The 21,615-nt window shown below is 44.7% G+C and overlaps 1 protein-coding gene across 1 annotated transcript; it reads left to right on the top strand.

The window, feature by feature from the left end:
• Nucleotides 1-16,299: 16,299 nt before the first annotated feature.
• On the top strand, nucleotides 16,300-18,564 carry LOC125194895. Its single transcript, XM_048093110.1, has 3 exons — nucleotides 16,300-17,343; nucleotides 17,441-18,040; nucleotides 18,112-18,564. The coding sequence occupies exons 1-3, from the start codon at nucleotides 16,300-16,302 to the stop codon at nucleotides 18,562-18,564; spliced, it is 2,097 nt and encodes a 698-aa protein (XP_047949067.1).
• Nucleotides 18,565-21,615: the final 3,051 nt, after the last annotated feature.

Raw genomic sequence — 21,615 nt, 5'->3', positions numbered from 1 at the left:
GAATAGACAACCGCCAACATCTCCTTCTCGGTGGTGTCATAATTCCGTTGGGCGTGATTCAAGGTTTTAGATGCATAGAATATCACGTACCTTTTCCCATCGATCTTTTGACCCAGTACGGCCCCCACTGCATAGTCACTAGCATCACACATCACCTCGAAGGGGTGATCCCAGTTAGGAGCCTTGCAGAAATCACTTTTTCCTTAAGGAGGTTGAAAGCAGCCTTGCAATGTTCGTCGAAAATGAACTCCACCTCGTTCTGGAGAAGTGTGGCAATCTTGGCGAAATCCTTGATAAATCTTCGATAAAATCTAGCATGGCCCAGAAAACCTCTTATTCCTTTCTGATCAGTAGGGAAGGGTAGTTTGGATATGACATCCACCTTAGCTTGATCCACCTGGATTCCCTTTTCTGACACCACGTGTCCTAAGACAATTCATTCTGTAACCATAAAGTGGCATTTCTCAAAATTTAAAACTAGAGTCCTTGCTTGGCACCTTTCTAGCACCACATCCAAATGTTGCAAGCACGAGTCGAAAGAGTCTCCGTAGACAGTGAAATCATCCATAAAGATCTCTATACAATCCTCAATCAAATCCGAGAATATGCTCATCATGCACCATTGGAAGGTACCGGGTGCGTTGCATAAGCCAAATGGCACACGCCTATACTCATAGGTTCCAAACGGACAAGTGAACGTGGTCTTATCCTGGTCCTCCGGGTTCACGTAGATTTGAAAGTAACCACTGTACCCGTCCAAAAAGCAGAAGTACTTCCTCCCAGCCCGGTCGCTCCAGCATTTGATCGATGAACGGCAGGGGAAATGGTCCTTCCTGGTTGAAGTGTTCAACTTTCGATAATCTGTACACATTCACCATCCAGTGACTAGTCTGGTGGGCACTAGCTCATTCCTCTCATTCTTAACCACCTGGATTCCCTAATTTCTTGGGGACCATATGGATTGGGCTGACCCATTCACTATCGGGTACCGAGTAAATAATGCCCAGTGAGAGTAACTTCAAGATTTCCTTCAGTATCTCTTCCCGCATGTTTGGGTTCACCTTACTTTGAGAATCTCTATGTGCCTTGGTTCCCTCCTCCAGCCTAATGTGGTGCATGCAGACGTCCGGGCTTATCCCCACCAGGTCCGTAAGGCTCCATCCAATAGCCTTCTTATTTTTGCTCAGCACAATTAGTAGTCTTGCCTCTTGCTCTTCAGTCAGGCCCGCTATTGATGATTACAGGGAACGAGTCTTCCTCCCCGAGGTAAGCATACTTAAGGTTCGCTGGCAACTTTTTCAACTCCACTTGCGGGGGTAGTGTGTTTGTAGGTAGAGGGTTCTTTTTTGAATCATCCTCTCGCTCTTGTTCACCATCTAATTTTTCCTCCATACTGGCCGGTAGCAAGGCCCCTACGGATCTCGCTAGTTCTGACTTCTGAAAGAATTCCGTAATTGCTTCTTCGATTTCCTCGTCAGTTAACCCTCGGCTATTGATCAGATCACACCATGCAGCTGCTTCCACATCAGCCTGGGCATACACATCCAAGGCTTGAAGCTATTCCTGCAATAATTCGGCCTCAAGAAATTCTTGGACTAAGGGGTCAATTACATCAACATAACATAGATTTTCAGAATCTATTGGTTTTTTCATGGCTTCATTGATGTCAAAAACAAATTTCTCACCATTAAAGTCAATGCAGATTGTCCCCTCAGCCATATCCACAATTGTCTTAGCCGTTCTTAAAAATGGCCTTCCTAACAATATCCCGCTAGACTCCCTAGCTTCTGGTTCACACAATTTAATTACATAAAAATCAGCGGGATAAGTAATCTTTGTATCCTGACCAACACATTTTCTAACACACCCTCAGGATGTATACATGACCTATCAGCCAGTTGGATCAACACCCTAGTATTTGACAATTTTACCCCCTTCAACCGATTATAAATGGATAACGGCATAACATTGATAGATGCTCCTAAATCACACATTGCATGCTCGATTTTTACATCTCCAATTGTTATGGGTAAAGTAATCATACCTGGGTCGGCTCTCTTGGGTGGTAGTTTCTCCTGTACAATAGCTGACGCTATCCCTTCCACCATGATTTTTCCATCCTCCTGGGCCTTTCCGGCTATGAACTCCTTTATAAACTTCCCCAGAGGGGGCAGTCTCACGGCTTGGAGGAATGGTATGGTGACATCCAGCTTTCCGAAAATCGACATGAAAACGGTTTTTTCTTCCTCTTCGTCACAAACCGATATGGAAACGGTTTTTCTCCTTTAGCCTCTTCAGTTAGTCCTTGTGACTTTCCCTTGGTGCCTCCGGGGTTTGAGGTCCCGATGTGGGCATTGCTCTTTCCGGTTGCTCATTTCCAGGTTGTGTTTTTCCCTCCTTTCCTTCCGCAGTAGGCTTCTCGTTTAGAAAAAATGGATCCTCCATCTGAGGCAGAGGTCTCTTGAGCTCTTCCGCTGAGATGGTGTCGCTCAACACCCTTTCTCTACTAGATTCCCCAATAGGGTTCTTGAGTTGAGGTCCATTGTAGGTTGTTCCGGACCGCAGTGTAATCTTACTCACATTTGCCTTTTCAGGTACATGGACTGTAGATGAGAGTTTCCCTGAGTTCCCTTTCATTTCGCCCACCGAGTTAGCAAGCTGGGCCAACTGCCTGTTCATCATATCCATATTTGCCCTATGCTTCTTCTGGGCACTTTGCATTCCTTGCATTGTTTCATTACTTGGACTACAAGTCGCTTTTAATGCTCTGCTGCGAAGCAAGCATCTCTCCCATCATGTCTTTCATAGACCTCCTCGACCTGTTTGGGTGATGGAATTGGTTCGAGCCCTGGTGCTGGTTATACTGGGGTGGTGGGTTTGACTAGTAGCCCGAGAAATTTTATTGGTTTTGGTTACGTAGGTACTGATTATACTGGGCAGGTAGGGTTGTACTGGTCGTGGTTGTGCTGGTACTGATTTTGGTTTTGGTTGTGGGCTGTTATGTTGAGGCCCTGGGTTAAATTGGTTCTGGTTTTGGTTCTGGTTGTTTCGCTGATGGGGTGGCACATAGGCAGGGGTTCGGGTTCTGGTTTTGAGGGTTTTGGTTCTGAGGATGCTTGGTTTCTTCCTACCCAGTTAGACTGGTAGTCGGGGTTTGTTGGGCCACGGTTGGAATTTTGGTTCGGGTGGGGGTTGGGTTGATTTTGAGCCTGATTTTGGTTCTGATTCTGATTTCCATCTCCCCATCGGAAGTTTTGGTGGTCCCTCCACGGTGCATCCCTTTGCCTTCCCGGAATCCAATTGCCGTTGGAATTGTAGTATCCTGCGGCATTTGCTTGCTCCACATCCGGCGAGTTGTCCGGCTGATCATATGGTAGTTCTGGGGCCTCTTTGCCTCCAGTCGGAGAAGGTGGTGGAGTGTTTTGCTTGATTGCAGTCAGCAACTCCTTCTTTAATTCCTCCATCTTCAAATCCATTCGTTCCTCCTGGTCAGTAGCCGAAGCACTTGCTACCCTTTCTCTGCTGTACCCATCCCTTGCGTTGTCGTACGTCTTCTTCGCATTCAACAGTTTGCGTAACACCTTCTTAGCTTCACTGACTCTCAACTGTGTGAAATCGCCTCCGGATGATGAATTCGCCAGATCCTTGGTTTCCTTGTTCATCCTCTCATAGAAGGTGTGGTGTACCTCTATCTCTTTGATGCGATGGTTGGGGCACGACTCCAGAAGGCTCATGTACTTCTCCCAGTACTCGCTCAGGGTTTCATCATATTCTTGCCTTATGCACGATATTTTCCTCTTCAATGCACTTGTCTTTGAAGACGGGAAGAACTCAGCTAGGAAAACTGACTTGAAATCGGCCCATGTATTGATGGAGTCGGCTGGCAGGCGCATGAACCAGGTGTTGGCCTCTCCCTTTAGGACAAAAGGTAGGGCCTTCAGTCTGTAATCGTCCTCGCTTGCTCCTGCTGGCCGCCTCTGCGCCTTACAGATTTTGCAGAACTCATTTAAGAATTCGTAGGGTCCCTCGTAACTCTTCCCACAGTACGTCGGTAGGATTGCAATCACGTGGGGTTTCACATCACAGGCGGTCTGGCCTGGGGTGACCACTATGGCTTGTGGGGGATCTCCGTCAGCGTGTGCGGTAAGTGTTGCGAGCTTGGGATCGTCCTCACCTTGGTCAGCCATTCTCACCAGTGTTCTTACTGGTTGGGGTGGAAGCTCCGGGAGTTGGTATTCTAGATCCTCTTTCTCCTCGTCGCTGCTCGTGCCTAGGTCGGACAGTGCTGTCGACAGGCCAGAACGAGTGGTAACGAGTATCGTTCCTCGGGGAAGTATCCTTGGTCTCCACTGGCCAGGAGTCGAGCCACTTCTCATAAACTGAAAACAAAAAGAAAAGGAAAATTATAAACAGTATGTACACCAAAACGATCACACACAATAACAGGTATGAACGCCGTCCATCCCCGGCAATGGCGCCATTTTGAAAAGTGCAGATTTTCTCTCGGTCAACGTATGTAATTTGGAGTGTATCCAACTGATCAGGAAGAGATTCCCGACCCAGCTGAGTCGTTGGTACGACAACCGGGACCTAGTTTCAAACAAGTTTCCTCAACCCACTTCTAATGATTAGTATAGTGGAGGTAAGGGTCGAATCCCACAAGGATGGACACGTTCGGATAACTACGGTGACTTTCCTGGGTGTTTTTGGTTAGCTACCACGCTTGGGTTGAGATTTTACCTAGGCAAGAAATAAAGGTGGTACTCTACTGACTAGTAGGCGTGAAAATAACAGGCATGTGGTGGTGTTCGTGAAAATAGGGGACAAGGTGTCTCAGAGGTATATGAAAAGTAGACAGTTACTAAAAGAGGAAATTTAGACAACAAGGTTATATCTAGTGGCTGGTTGGCTCTCTGATAGGTCTGGACAGTACAACTGAAAAGTAGGGAACAAAAGTAAAAGTAACTTAAAAGTAAAAGTGGTCCAAACTAAAGCTGATTTTGACGTTTTCTTCTTCACCAAGTATTAACAAAAATCATATAAACACAAGCACCATAACTAAACTCAGATTCATAACTTCAAACTCAAGATCCATAGATTAAAATGCTCAAACTTAAATTCAACAGCGGAAATTCAGCTCACCTTTACTGACTAACATGCAAGGTGGTGATTATAATGCAGAACGAAAGACTCATGCACGAAAATTAGACTGGAACATAACTAAAACCTCAGATCCACAACTCCAGATAAGAAAAACACTTGGAAATTAAAAGCAACGACTAGATCTAACTTTCCAAGGCAGAATGAAGCAAACTCGAACCAAAGGGACATTCAGAATAGAAATATCATAACTAAAACGTTTGGATCTTCACCAAGTACTTCAAAAGGCAACAAAGATAAATGTTTGCACAGATCCAACGAAGAAAGCAAGGAAAGATTAAACTAGAAAGTGAGTAACGATTGTTTTTGCCACTCCGGGCGGTGAAACTGCTATACTACTACGACGAACTGGCTGGAACGGTGGGATGATGACTACTCCGGTAGACTCTTGGATGTCAAGTGACCATATCTGTGGCGAGGAACGAGAGATTGGATAATGCTGAAGGACTGATCTTCTAGAGAAAATTCTACAAAGTGTGTTTGAGAACCGATAACTTAGAACTCCTAACCGAACTCTCAAAAAACCTCCTTCTCTCTCTCCAAGTGGCTCTTCTTATAGGGAGGCTTCCCTTGTTTTTAGGGTAGACTTCCTTCACGATTTGACTTTTCTGCCCCTTGTAAATGATCATCCCAGATATCCTTCTTCTCCATCTCGAGCCTTTTCTCTGGCATGCATCCTGGTCAGTATTGCACCCTTCTAGCGCTCTTTTCACTTGCGTCACCTGAATCGTCTCCTACTGACTTGGATCCCTTAATCCTGCACACTTGAGAAACTATTTTGCAGATAATACATGCATTTCAAGACGTACTGACCAGTAACCAAGGCTTAGAATACGACTTATCAGTTGTCGTCAGAGCTGAATTTGCAGTTCCCATTAAGTTGTAGCTGATAAACGTCTGAGCAAAACGGAGGATTCTGTCCTCGATGTGAGAAGCCCTGGAGTAGCTTGACTTGAACGCCCCTGCCTTGGAGTGAGTGATTAGTTCCCATGCTGCTTGTACTTTGAATCCAGGCGTGTTCTTCGGTACGCCAACCATCCTCTCATTCCATATTCCTTCATCGTCCTCAACCTTAGTAAACAACCCCATTCTCAGGGACCACTCTCGGATGCTCATTTCATGTTCCTCATTAAAAAGCCGGAATGTGATGGAGTCCGCGTCGAGGTCAGAAGTGTTCTTTAATCGGAATGTCGAGAAAAACTCCCGTGCTAAATCCACCGACACTTTCTCCTGGCTGTGCCTCAATAACCATTCAAAACCGATTGAATAGATACATGAGCGGAAATCCTCATCACATGCAATCGTCATGAGTTCCCTGGAGCTGTACTGCTTGCCAGACTTGGCCATCTTTCCAGCACTACATCTCTCTTTGTACATTGTGGCCCGTTTCTGATCGTCGAAATGCCTCATCGACTCCAGCAGTTCCTTAGTCAGCCATACCTCCGGACGTCCTTGGACACACTCCACTTCAGATTCTCCAAGTTCAGAGTTGTACCCATGAGTAGGACTGTCTTGTTCATCGGCAAAGGCAACTTCGGTCACTGGGTTAAGGGTCTCCTCAACTTCCTTGACGGAGGGAGCTTTCCTGGACCGTGTTGACTGGGTCACCGCTGCCTTTCCTTTCCTTGCTCTCTCCTTGGCCAGGCGACTCTCCTCTGCCACTACTGCTTCCGTCCCTCGGGCAGGGAACTCCTCCTTCTCAGAATAGACCAAGTCATCTACTTCGTCAAGAAGACGCCGCCTGGCCCTTCTCCTCTCTGCTCTCTCGTCCACCCGGGGTTCTTCTTCTTCCTGGTCGTCCACCAGGTCCACAATCAGATCTAGCCCTTCCTCAACGGGCTCCTGTACTTCAGTAGTCTCTAGGTTCGTGTCTTCCACAAGCTTTTTCGGTATTTCCCCCACATCATCCACCATCGGGGTCGCCCCCTCAATATAAACAGGGGTTTCCCCCCTGACATCACTTGGGGTTGCCCCCTCCTCCATTGGTTCAGGGGTCGCACCCCTAAAATCCTTCGGGGTTTCATCCCCAGCCTCCATAGGGGTTTCCCCCTCATCCATCAACTCTCGAACATGGGTTTCCCCCTCAACAACTTCTACCAAAACAGGGGTTTCCCCCTTAGCAACTTCTACATGAACAGGGGTTTCCCCCTCAGCAATCCTTTCCACAACAGGGGTTTCCCCCTCAGTAATTTCTTCCCAAACAGGGGTTTCCCCCTTAACAACTTTCTCACCCTCAGAGTTAGGGTTTTCATTACCTTGTCTCTCGGTCTCCACCTCCACTTCACCATTCTTCCGCCCACCATCTGCCGGCAGTTCATTCGTTTCCTCTTCTTTATCCGCCTCTAGTGAAGCGGTTTCTGCTTGTTTAGATCCAGAGTCCGGTACCCTGGTTGAATCTTGAGGCCTTTTTTCTTGGAGAACTGCGGGTTGTGCCGTCGAATCCGCTGGAATCGTCGGTGGTGGTATGGCCGCCGCGGATGTCATCAGGCTGGCGAAGAACAGAGCGTAGACTTCCTTCGCTTTCTTGGTGCTACCTAATTTTTGCGTCAATTCTGTCAACAGAATTGCGTCATACACCGCCGGCTGCGAACTTCCGGTGGCCTGAGTTGGATCCATTACTGTAAATCTGAAATAAAAAAGAGACTTGGTCGAAATTGGTTAGGGTTTGTGTTCTTGAGAGAGAAACAAAGTAGAGAGAAGGAAGAGGAAATGCAGTTTTTTCGTCGATTGGGATTATTGGAGAGAGAAATTCCGGTTAGCCTTTTCTGGTGAAAAGATGGTGCGGTTGCAAGCGTGATGTAAGCAACCGTACACCTCCCATAAATATCGGCTTATTTTGAAATTCAAATTATCTCCATCCCTCCTTCACTTGCTTGTCCAGGTTCTCCTTCTCTAGCTAATTTCCCTGACCATGACCCTATACTTAAAAAAATTGAAGACGCCAGACTCCTAGGTCAAGGTTAGAATATAAGGCATCGGTTTCCCTACGGAGTCTGGTGATTCGAAAATATTTTTGGAAGATTTAAATTTTATACATTATTTTTTAGATTTTCCTATGCTTAAAACATAATTAAACTATTTACAACTTCGTTCGAGTATTCCCGAGATTCCCTGGTTCAGTGTATATGCTTAAAATGTCAACCAATTTCCCTGACCCAGGAATTCATCGAGAATACTTCCTTGTCTGATTAGGTGATAATAGAGAGTGCGCGTAGTGGCACTTCCTCCACTACGCACAACTCAAAATTATCCCTATAGACTTTCACTCTGTGACCAATAACAAGAAAAGGGACAGAGTTAGAGGCACTTCCCTGGATCTCTACTGCTCCATTTGCACGGAGGCCGACAATGGTATATGGACCGATCCATTTAGACTTCAACTTCCCTGGCATCAGCTTGAGCCGGGATTGGAAAAGGAGCACCTTCTGTCCCACATGGAGTTCCTTGACCCGGAGATTCTTGTCATGCCATAATTTTGTTCTTTCCTTATACCACATGGCAGAATCATAAGACTCCAGCCTCAGTTCCTCCAGTTCTTGTAACTGTAACTTTCTTTCTTCCTCACAAGCCAAAGGCTTCATATTCATCTCCTTTACTGCCCAGTACGCCTTGTGCTCGATACCCACGGGCAAGTGGCACATTTTACCAAACACCAGCCTATAAGGCGACATTCCGATAGGAGTCTTGAAAGCAGTTCTGTAGGCCCATAATGCATCGCCGAGCCTCTTACTCCAGTCTTTCCTTGACGGAGGGTGGTATGGGGTAGATACCCTATGGTGAACACCATATTTCTTCATCAGAGTCTCGATGGTGCGATTACAGAAATGTGTTCCTTGATCTGAGACAATGGCTCGAGGAACTCCGTATCTGTTGAAGATATTGGCCTTCAAAAATTTTGCCACCTCCTTCGATTCACATGTCGTGGTGGCTTTAGCTTCTATCCATTTAGACACATAGTCTACTGCGACCAATATATATGTGTTCCCACAGGATGATGGAAATGGTCCCATGAAGTCCATTCCCCACACGTCGAAAATTTTGCAAACAATCACCAGGACCTGAGGCATCTCGTCCCTCAATGAAATTCCCCCTGTCTGTTGGCATCTCTCGCAACATTGACAAAACTCAAAGGCATCTTTGTTAAGCGTTGGCCAGTAGAAACCGCTGTCCAATACCTTCCTTGCTGTCTTCCTTGGTCCAAAGTGACCTCCACACGCCAAGGTGTGGCAATGAATTAGTACATCTCTTTGTTCCCTTTCGGGAATGCAGCGTCTAATCACTTGATCCGAACACATCTTCCATAAGCAAGGGTCGTCCCAAAAGTAATATTTGGCTTCGCTTTTAATTTACATCCTCTGGCCCCGGGAAACTTCGTCTGAACTTGGCACCTCTCTCGTGACCAAGTAATTTGCTAAGTCAGCAAACCATGGTTCTGCGTTAAGTGTTCGCTTCCCCTTGTCGGACTCCTAGACCGGTTAATGCCAAAACTGCCTCCCAACTAATTCGTCTTGGAAAATCCCCTAGATAATACAAATGCTCTTCAGGAAAAGCATCGGGTATGGCCTCTTCCGTTTCCCCTTGATGAATTCTGCTCAAGTGATCGGCTACTCTATTCTCCGTTCCACTTTTGTCTCTCACTTCCCAATCAAACTACTGCCAAAGCAACACCCAACGGATTAACCTCGGCTTAGACTCTTTCTTAGCCAGTAAGTATTTTATTGCTGCGTGATCTGTGAAGACTATAACCCTCGACCCAAGAAGATAAGGTCGAAATTTTTTTAACGAGTAAACGACAACCAACATTTCTTTCTCCGTGGTATCATAGTTCTTCTGAGCTTGATTTAGAGTCTTGGATGCATAGAAGATCACATAACTTTTTCCGTCTATCTTCTGCCCTAGGACAGCTCCCACAGTGAAATCACTCGCATCGCACATTATCTCAAAGGCCTTCTTGCATCCTTCGTCAAAGACGAATTCCACATCGTTGTGCAACAAATGAGTGAGCGGTTGCGCGATTTTCGCGAAATCCTTGATAAACCTCCTATAAAATCCAGCGTGACCCAGGAAACCTTTAACTTCTTTTTGGTTCGTGGGGTAAGGTAACTTTGATATCACCTTGACCTTTGTCTTGTCCACCTGTATTCCTCTTTCAGAAACCACGTAACCCAGGACAATACCTTCAGTCACCATGAAGTGGCATTTTTCGATGTTCAAAACTAGGTGCTTCTCCTGGCATCTTTTTAACACTAGGTCAAGGCTGGCCAAACAAGTGTCGAATGAATTCCCATATACGGTAAAATCATCCATGAATATCTCAATTCATACTTCAAGCAAATCCGAAAAAATACTCATCATACACCGTTGGAACGTTCCTAGTGCGTTACACAATCCAAACGGCATTCTTCGGTATGCATACGTACCAAAAGGGCACGTGAACGTGGTTTTCCCTTGGTCCTCTAGGTTAACGTAGATCTGGAAATAGCCACTGTATCCATCAAGGAAGCAAAAATACTGTTTGCCAGCCAATCTTTCTAACATCTGATCAATGAAAGGTAGGGGAAAGTGATCCTTCTTTGTGGCCTCATTCAGCTTCCTGTAGTCAATGCACATCCTCCACCCCGTCACCAGCCTAGTGGGAACCAATTCGTTCTTATCATTCTTGACAACCTGTATTCCAGACTTTTTGGGCACCATATGGACAGGACTGACCCACTCACTGTTCGGAATAGAGTAGATGATCCCTAGAGAGAGCAATTTCAACACATCTTTCAGAACTTCCTCTCACAGGTTTGGATTCAGTTTCCCTTGGGCGTCTCGGTGAGCCTTCACACCTTCTTCTAAACGGATGTGGTGCATGCAAAGATCAGGACTGATTCCTACTAATTCAGAGAGGGTCCACCCTATTGCTTTCTTGTTCCGCCTGATCACTTCCAACAGTTCCTTCTCCTGTTCCTCAGTCAAGTTACTGTTAACTATTACTGGGAATGCCTCATCCTCCTTCAAATAAGCATACTTGAGGCCTGGTGGGAGTGTCTTCAGTTCCTTCCTTGTGTTATTCGTTTCCTGGGGCAAGGGATTTTTTTCTGCAATATTAGGTAATGTTTCCTTCCCAGACCCAGGAGAATTCTCCAGACTAGCCACGTGAACTGATCCCCTAGATCTAGCTGACTCGGGATTTCGCAAAACTCCATGATGGCCTCTGTGAGTTCCTCATCTGTCAACTCCGTTGTGTTCATTGCTGCACACCACCCTATAACTTCTTTGTTTGATTAAATGGCTCAACTCCGAGTTATCAATATGTTCCTGTATCAATTCCATCTCAAGATATTCTTGGACCAAGGGGGGTAATAACATCTATAGCATATAAATTCTCAACATCCAATGGCCATTTCATTCCCTCATCTATGCTAAATGTATATTTTTCCCCATTATAATCCAAGCAAATTGTTCCATCGAAGACATCGATAATGGTCTTAGCAGTGCGCAAAAATGGTCTTCCTAAAAGCACGCCACTAGACTCAGCAGATTCATTATCATTCATTTTGATAACATAGAAATCAGCAGGATATAGGAAATTATGCACCTTAACTATGACATTTTCCAACACACCTTCAGGACAGATGCAAGTTCTATCTGCTAACTGGATTACCACCTTAGTAGCGACCATCCTAACCCCTGTCAGTTTCTTGTAGATTGAAAGCGGTAAAACATTTATAGACGCCTCTAGATCACACATAGCATGCTCGACTTTGATATCCCCTAGAGAAATGGGTAATGTGAACATACCTGGGTCTGTGCATTTCGAAGGCATCCTTCTCTTTTGTATCACAGCAGACACATTCTCCACGATTACAATCTTCCCGTCTGGCTTGGCCTTCCCTGATATGAATTCCTTGATGAACTTGCTAAAGGCGGGCATCTTCAGGGCTTGCAAGAAGTGCAGGTTGATTTCCAGCTTGCTAAAAATCTCCATGAGGTCCTCTGTATCATCCTTCTTTTTCTTTGCTTCCCCTCGGTATGGAAACGGCTTCGCCCGCTTAACCGCATTTGTGGAACTCCCAGCTGGGGGTTCGCCAACTTCCCTACTTCCTTCTTTACTTACTAACTCATGCTTTGGATCCAGGAAAAATGGATCAGCTGCTCGAGGTAAAGATCCCCCTAAATCTCCCTTCTGGAGGTCATCCTGAACAGGAACTTCTCTGGGTCTAGGGCTATCTCCTTGAAACACCTGACTCTCCTTCCCCTTACTTGCTTGTGCGGGTACTTCCTCGTCGATCTCCAATGTCGGCCCTTCATAACCCCTTCCGGATCTCAAGGTGATGTGACTAATGTTTGCTCGGTCAGGTGGCTTGACCGTGGCAGGAAGTTTTCCTTCATTTCCCCGCATCTCGTTCAAAGAAACCACGATCTGGGACAGTTATTTTGCCATCATGTCCATGGCAGCTTTGTGTTCCGACTGAGAGTCTTGCAATTTGTGCACCACGTCGTTATTGGAATGCAAGTTATTCTGCATGAACTGCTGTGAATTCACTAGGTCGTGGACCATGTCATCCAGACTCCTTTGTGGCATGGAGTTGAATTGATTAGAATTTGATCCTTGACCTTGGTGTTGTCCTTGGGGTTGTCGATAGTTCCCCTGATTTCCTTGGTGGGTATTGTACTGGTTGCTAGACCCTTGATTCCCTTGGTGATTTGGTTGGGAATTATGATAGTTCCCTTGGTTATTCCTCTGGTGAGGTGGCACATAGGAGTTCCCTGGATTGTTCTGATTCCTGTTTCCCCAATTAGTATGATCCTGATTCCTGTACCCCAGTTGCAGTTGCCCCTCTTGATTTTTCCCTGACCAGTTGGACTGCCTCTCTGGAGGGTGTGCATAATTTGTGAGTTGCAGTGGGGGCGGCTGACTTTTTTCATTGTCAGTCCATCTAAAATTGGGATGAGTTCTCCATGGGGCCTCCCTTTGTCTCCCTTGGTTCCAACTTCCATCTGGATTCCAGCTTCCCATTGAATTTACCTGGGCGGGTTTGAGACTATGGCATGGGCGGGCTCACTGTCTAGATGCGCGGTGAGTGAACCTATCTCCGGATCGGGATCCACTAAATGTTCCATATTCACGTCTTCCTCTTCCTCAGTCTCGAAAGCTCTGTTTCTGTGGACGACTTCGGGTCCTCTTCTCCTGACGAGTTTCACTCCTTCTCACTTTCTGATTCGAACGGAAACGGGTCTACTGTCCTCAACCCTGATCTGGTAGTGACGCTGGACGTATACTCCTTGACTTGCCACTTGTATCGGGCGTTTCCTGACGAAGATGAACTAGCCCAACTTCCAGAATGGAAGCCCGTGTTCATAAACTGTCAAGAAAACAAAATAACAGAAATTAAACTATTTACACCAAATCCTCAAACGCATAAACAATAACGCCATCCATCCCCGGAAATGGCGCCATTTGAAGCCCACTCGAGTGTATGTGTGTTTAATATTGTGTGCACAGAAAGGAATAACAAGGCTCCTAGGTCCAGCGAATCCACTAGATCACAAGGTCTAGGAACTCACGGATCGTTGGAAAATCTCGGTCGTCGGACACACAGAATATCGCTTCAAAAATCCTCAACCACTTATACTAAAATTAGCACAGGGAAGTAGGGATCGATCCCACAGAGGTGAATGCGTAATTAAACATGCTCAAGGATTCGGTACTATTATTGGGTTGGCTGCTGCCACGCATTTTTGGGTTGAGGAAATTAAACTAACTTGGATTTGAAATCTGCTACGCTAACAGCTAGATCTAGGCAGAACAGAAATCATGCATGAAAATCGGAAATGAGACAATCACTAGATCTAAGAAACTATTTCTAAATTACCTAGACCTGGGAAATAAACTGACGGTGGGGACCATTGTTGAAAAGGAAAGGTACGGATGAAAAGCTGGAAAACAACTAACTAAAGTACTAACTAAAAAAATCAGTAAAAAACAGAGATGGAACGAGAATCGGAAATGAAGCAGATTGGATTTAAAGCAATTTAACGAAGAACAATTAAAGACTAAGCAGATCTACGGCTACTAGACGGAGTAAATTGAAAAGAGACCAAAAAGTTCGAAATCCATGCACAACTTGATTCCCCTGTTCAGATCCAACCTCGGATGCTAAATCCACTCTAGATCCAAGTATATCCATTGCTTCAGATTCAACAAACAACCACCGATCAACAACAACAATTTAGATCCACAACCTCTTTCCCAGATCAAGCACAGAATGATCTAAAACAGAGATTAACATCCAACAGCCGAAATAAAACTTCAAACAAAAACCCAGAATCATAAATCAACACAAGATAACACCAACATGACAAAAACTAAATGCATAGATAACCGATAAGTAGCAACAACCAAATCGACTTCCAAAACATTGAAGTTCGACGGAATAAAAGTACGAAAACTGAATGAAAAGCAGATTGTTTTTCGCCCTCCGAGAGGACGGTGTTACACTGACTTTCGCCGAAGATGAACCCCTTAGAAACCCTAACTATCCCAGAATTCCCATTTACCAAGTGTGTGTGTGAGTGTGTGAGCTAAGAGCAAAAATCATATCCAACGTGTGTTGCATGCTCCTTTATATATAGGAGTTGAAGTGGGTCCAGCGAGGTATGAATAGTCTTTGTTGCCCTCAGCTATTGACTTTCTTCTTCTAGCCATTCTTTTTTTTCTCTTCAGTTCTGCTCACTTTCCTTCATTTTCCTTTTCTAGTCCATCGCCTCCAGCTCTTCCTGGATCTAGCATTTCCTTCACACACCTGGCTTAAAAACTGCATTAGACCCAGCAGAATAATGTGTTTTTCAACACATAACCGATGCATAAAATTAGCCTTATCAAACTGCTCACACTTAAACCATACTTGTCCTCAAGCCTTATCAAATTCCAACGCGGCGACCGCCGGCCAAGGTGCGGCGGCCCGCCATAGAAAGGCGGCGAATCCGAGAAGCCCTAGATTTGCACCCAGTTTTACCATATTTTGGAGATTTTTTCCTTCTACAACAAGGCATGGATTTTCCCTATAAATAAGGCCTCAAGCTTCATCAAAGAGAGAGAACTTCTACTTGCAAAATACTTCATAGAGATCAAGACCTAGAGTACTTCATTGGTGCAAGGAGTTGGAGAAGGATTTAAAGAACACCAAGAACGACAAGGATTCAACCTTTATTTGCTTTAGTTTTATGTTCAAACTGTCTTCCCTTCAATCTATGTTTTTAGCTTATTCGATTATGTGTAACTAAACTCATAGGATTCTAGGGATGTGTTAGTAATGACTTTGGTTATACAAATTCCTTTTTCTATCTAATATCCGTTTTGTTTTTACTTTGTTTCTTCCCTAAGTAGTTTTGATGCTGCATGATTGATTGACACAATCGTGTATGATTTAATATAACTTGCTACATAATCTGTGACAGAGTTCTAGCGAGTTAGATTCACTTAGTAGACACTACAGTTAGCTTCCCTTAGAAAACACTGTTAATTGAGAGTGAGGACTTTTCAAGGGTCTTAGGAGCTTTTTGGAGTTACGTGTAAGGATTGACAACACTAATCTTGTAATCAATATTTGTATCGCATGAACATAAGCTAGGTGACTCGTCATTTCAAAGTATAAACTGTGCTAGGGTATTGTAGTTGGAATTTTGTATAACCATAACTGTGAACACACATCCCTGGGATTCCCTTATCTCTATTGTCTTGCTCTTGATTTATCTGCTTTTAGTTGATCTATGCTTTCTATTGTTTTTAGTTTTTCAAAAGTTTTCAAAACCCAATTGTTTTTCCATATAGTATTTGAGTCTTAGTAGAAGATAGACATTTTGTGTTCGTCTTCCATGTGTTCGATATCCGGTACTGACCTTTAGCTATACTATATATATACTCTGTATACTTGCAGGTTTATTTAGTGTTAATAAAAAGTGCATCAAGTTTTTGGCGCCGTTGCCGGGGAAGACAATTCACTTTGGAGTGATATCTTCAAACGGATATCTTTCAGTTTTTAATCTTAGTTTTTAATTCATTTTTGCTACTTTGGACTTTAATTTCTTTCAGTTTTTAATCTTAGGTTTTAATTCATTTTTGTTTTTGGTTCTTTCATGTTTTGTATGCGAATGCGCTCTGGGAAGGACAACCTAGAACCGCTCGATTTAGAACTTGAGAGAACTCGTAGGAAAATAAGAAGTGAAAAAGGATCAGGAACAATGGGTGACCGAACGGACATCGAAAAACTGCAGGAAATGGTGAAGCTACTGATGGATGAAAGAGATGCGGAAAGGGCGGCCCGAGAGGCTCTGGAAAAGAAGAATCAGGAGATACAACCCGTGATGAACATGTTCAATCATGGGAATATGATTACCTTTCCCGAAGGACCTCGTATTGACGCTAATAATTTCGAGTTACGCATGCCCCTTATTCAAAGGGTCGAGCAAACTCCTTTTGCAGGTAGGGCTACAGAGGATGCTAACCGCCATCTCTCCAAATTTGTGGAGATCGCAAACACTCTCAAGCTGAACGGTGTCGACGATGATGCCATAAGGGTAAGACTCTTCCCCTTTTCATTAACTGATTCTGCTAAAGAGTGGTTTGAATGTATGCCCAGAGAAAAGGTCTCCACATGGAAGGATATTGTAGCTTCCTTCCTCGACAAGTATTATCCGCCGGGCACAATTTTGAAGCTCAAAAGCGAGATCTTCCAATTCATCCAAGGCCAGGACGAACCCCTCTATGAGGCCTTTGCTCATTTCAAAGTCCTTCTCCGAAAGTGCCCTAACCATGGTTTCACTGTGGACCACCAGGTACGGATTCTCTATAATGGGTTTAACGAGAAAATTTGTGCTATGCTTGATTCAGGTGCAAATGGAGGGTTCTTAAGGAAGTCAGGTGAGGAAGCCATGGCAGTGATAGAAGAATTCGCCACCAACAGCAAGGGGTGGTCAAAAGAAAAGCATAGCTCCTTTGCAAAGGAATTGGCCGAGCTTCGAGTTAGGGTGGACCAAATGGATTCATCAAGGAAGAAGGACCCGATTCCACCAACCTCCATTATAGCAGTCTCTAAGCCTGAAACTCCTACCCCGACAGTGGAAGAAATCAACTACATGCAAGGAGGCGGCCCCAATAGAAATTACAACAACAACTATCGCCCTAACCAGGGGGCGGTAATTTCAATAATTATAATGGAAACCGACCTCAACCTAATATCTCTTATTCTAACAATAATTATTGCAACCCCCCGCAGGATTTAATGTTAGCAAGGGAGGAGTAGTTGAGACACTGAAGAAGGAAGAAAAGTATGAACAAGGGATCACAAGGATCTTGGAGGTAATCGCGCAAGACAGGAAGGTTAATGACACCAAGATCGGAGTGGTTGAAGCCAGAATAAACAACCTCGAGCAGGGAATGAACACGATCTCGACTGCCATAACCAACATCAACACGCAGATGGAGCAAATCCAAAAGAAGTTAGATGAGGACAGGGCAAAGGCAGCCGCACTAGTGGACGACATCAACAAAAAGTGGGTGGCAAAGCAGAAAACTGGGGACTGCCCAGACGCCGGCGAACCGCCGTACACCACGCGGCTGACCGCTAACGAAGCCCAGAATGGAGTCTGCCCAGCCGCCGGCGGACCGCCGCACACTACGCGGCGGGCCGCCACAGAGAAGGCAGAAGCACCCGCTCAGCAAGGACTCGTGCGGCATAATGGGATTGTGCTACCTTTCCAGCCAAAGAGGAAGTTTAAGCTCGAAGAGCAGTTCAAACATTTTTTGAACATGTTTTGTAAAGTTCATACTAACATTCCCCTAGTTGAATCGTTGCAGGAAATACCCAAATATGCGAAGCTACTAAAGGAGGCAGTGAGAGAAAGAGAAAGCCGACGAAAGCCGACCTTAAGCTATCACATCATTGCAGCGAGATCATCTAAAAGGAGAAGGCAGTGAAGCAGAGAGATCTGGGCCAATTCATTATCCGATGCTGGATTGGAGAGGGAAAGGTTGACAAGGCCCTATGTGATCTAGGATCCTCCATCAATCTCATGCCGCTGGTGTACTACGAAAAGCTCAACATTGGGCCACTCAAAACTTCAGACGTAACACTCAGGTTGGCCGATAACTCGACCATAACTTTTTGTATGATTGAGGATGTCTTAGTGAAAATAGATGATTTCATTTTTTTCACCGATTTTATTGTGCTTGACATGAAATTAGACAAGAATGTCCCTCTAATCTTAGGGAGAGATTTTCTCGCTACCTGCAAAGCTTTGATTGATGTAGGTCATGGCGAGATCACAATTAGTGACAACCATAGCCAATCCACCTATAAGATCGAAAACGGGATGCTCAAGTTTGAAGAAGCAAAGCAGGCTAAGATGGAACGATAGTGTATGGCAATCATGGTCACGGATTTGACCAAACCTCAAGACCCCTTTGAAGTGGGGGATCCTATCTACATTATCAACGAGGTAAGACGTTCTCCTAAAAAGGACGATACTAACCCCTCCACCTTTATCCCGCAGAAAAAGAAGCAAAAGAGGAAGAAGGCAACCAAGGAGGACCCCGAGATTTATGTTATCAAAACAAATAAGGGGAAATACAAGTGGTGGAAGAAGCTAGGGACCAAGTTGCTCCCTATGCCCATTTTGAACACTAGGGTCGCTGATCCACCCAATTAGTAGGCCACTTCAAGTCGAGCTAACGACTAAAAAACAAAAGCGCTTGTTGGGAGGCAACCAAATTTTTTGTTGATTTAGTTATTTTCTTTTATTTTTTTCGTTTTCTTTTTCATAAAAAAAATAAAATAAAATAAAGTTAAATAAAATAAAATAAAAATAAATTAATTCAACGCGTGGCGGTCGCCGCATTTAACACGGCGGTCGCCGCACGTATTTTCACATGTTGCAGGATAGGACGGGCTTAGGGCAGGCTTAGGGCGGGCCGGATGAATCGCTGAATGGGCCGCAGCGGCCCGCCAGAAATCGCTATCTTAGAACGCCCGTGCGGCGGCCCGCCGCGCGCAGTCCAGAAGACGGGAATGCAGTTTAAAAGGTAAGTTTTCCATTCTTTTTCTCATTCTTTCTCAAATTCCTTCCTTGCACACAACCTCCACCTTTATAAATCACCAATTTCACACACCCAAACCATAATTCTCTAAATTCTCTTCAAGTTTAGAGTTCTTCATTCAATTCTCAATCAACACAAGGTATGCATCCTAACTAAATTTATGAGTTTTGTTACATCTTCCATGGATTTAAGCATGTTTTGGATGAATTGTTCGGTGAAAGCTCTAATTTTATGATGTGGGATGATTGTATATGCTTATTTATGGATTTCCATGGTGATATTGTGTTTTGGTGATAAGTTTTGAAGCTTTGTGAATAGTGATTCCTTCTTGTTTCTACTTGTTTTTATGTTGCAATCATGTTCATAGCATTATGAGGCTATTATTACTTCCATGAATTGCAATACATTAGTATCCTATAGAGATTGTTGATATGTATTGATCTACTGTTGATACGTCTCTGCATGGGGGATGAATTCACGTTGGGGGATGGATTTGTGATTCCTAGTTTGGATAATTATGTTCTATATGTTTCCACGCTACCATCTAGGAAGTTTTATACACCTAAGCTTGCACTTAATGTCTTGCACGTTGATCCTTTGGTATTGATTATAAGAGTGCAAATTTGGGGGAACCATTGATTTTCCCATTATTGGTATACTTTCTAATTCTTGTACTTCTCGTTTGTAGGAATATGGGATCAAAGGGAAAGCCCGAGAATGCGAAGAACTACAGCGTTAGCCTTGTCTCGGACGAGCAAAAGGCTATGTGGAAGAAGTTGTCGGCACGAGATTCGGCGCCTTCGCGGTATCCCCACGATTTCCCTCTTCAAACCTTGGGAATCGCGGAGGATTTTTGGGCATTATGTGATGTAGGTGACGGGAACGGCCTCCAGTACATGTTTGAGACGAAGTGGCCGTCGATTAGGAAGTATACTCTCGAGTTCCTAAACATCCCGCTTAGCATCGATTTCCGCCTAGGCAACCGATGGATTAGTACGCCAAAGAAAACTCTTGGATTTAAGACACAATCTGCTTGGGAGCCGATCACACACAAGAGAAGTGGAGTCTTAAAGACAAGCGCTTCCAAAGGCTTCCACATCACCAATCATTTACTCCGGTTTGCACAGGTGTCCATCGGATACAACCTCATGGGAACAACCAACTCTGGCCTCACTACTCCGGAACTGTACTTCACATGGTGTATGGCAAAGAAGATTAAAGTCCACCTGGGCTATTGGTTGGCTCAAGCATGCCATCTGATGAGACCCAACACTTCATGCCACCTATACACCTGCCACATCCTGGGTGCCTGCATCCAGCGCAACATAGTGATGAAAATAGCCAAGGCTACACCTTTCGTGCCCATGTGTGAAGCTCCAGAGCTATTCAGCGTGGAGTACTTCTTAACAAAGTGCTCCTTTATATGGATGGACAGGAAACCTGCTTCTATGAGATCGGGTAGGCAGAGGCTACGGTGAAGAAAGAGTTGGATGGAGTAAAAGTGCCGGCTGATGTGGACAAAGAGGACTTGATGAGAGAGATGAAGGAGATCCGACAGGATATAGGCGAAGTCCGGATGGAAATTCAGGAGCTGAAAGGGAGCATTACTGGCCTGAAGGAGTATGTGGCCAAGCAAAATGAACGGATTACTGAGGCGGTATAAATTATGATGAGGCTAGCTGACTGGCTGAATACAAAATTTCTCCAGACTCAGCAGAAATTTTCCCCTCGACCCAGCAGCGTGACCAAACCGCCTGGTCAAAGAAGTTCATCTCTCTGGCGGCCCTCATCCGTGCCCAAGCCTTTGGCAACCCTGTCAGTAAGGAAACCTATGACGAAACAAGCTGTGATAGAGGAGAAGGAACCGGCATCGTTGGTTAGGAAGAAGGTCAAGACGAACCGCCCCAACGTACCACCAAAGTCTGGCTCCCGAGGGGGCCAGACTCAGAATTAACCCCGTGTGACAAGTAATTTTACTTTTAGCTTTCTTTCTTTTACGCTTTCTGTTTTGAGCATGTTAGCCTGTTTTGAGCATGTTTTGTTATGTGTTTGTGTTATGTGTTTTCTCCCACTTAGCCCAATGCTTGGTCTAAGTGTGAGAAGTTTCCTTGCCATAGTTCGTTTTTGTTGTATATATTTCTGTGATTGTTTTTTCTCCCACTTAGCCCAGTGTGTGGTCTAAGTGTGAGAAGTTTATTTATGTTTATATTTGGTTTTGTTGTTTTGTTTTACATCTCCTGGATGGCATGATTATATGATGGTTTCTGTTGAGATATGTGTTTCACCTAACTGCCATGTTCCACTTCATGATGACTTCTTGGGGACAAGCATGAGTGAAGTGGGAGGGGGTGAGCAGTTAGTGAAGTCAGTTT

The sequence above is a fragment of the Salvia hispanica genome, chromosome 6 (assembly GCF_023119035.1).
Source record: "Salvia hispanica cultivar TCC Black 2014 chromosome 6, UniMelb_Shisp_WGS_1.0, whole genome shotgun sequence".
In the NCBI taxonomy this organism is placed as follows: domain Eukaryota; kingdom Viridiplantae; phylum Streptophyta; class Magnoliopsida; order Lamiales; family Lamiaceae; genus Salvia; species Salvia hispanica.
Note: the sequence above shows the minus strand (reverse complement) of the source record. Positions and strands in the feature narration are given on the sequence as shown.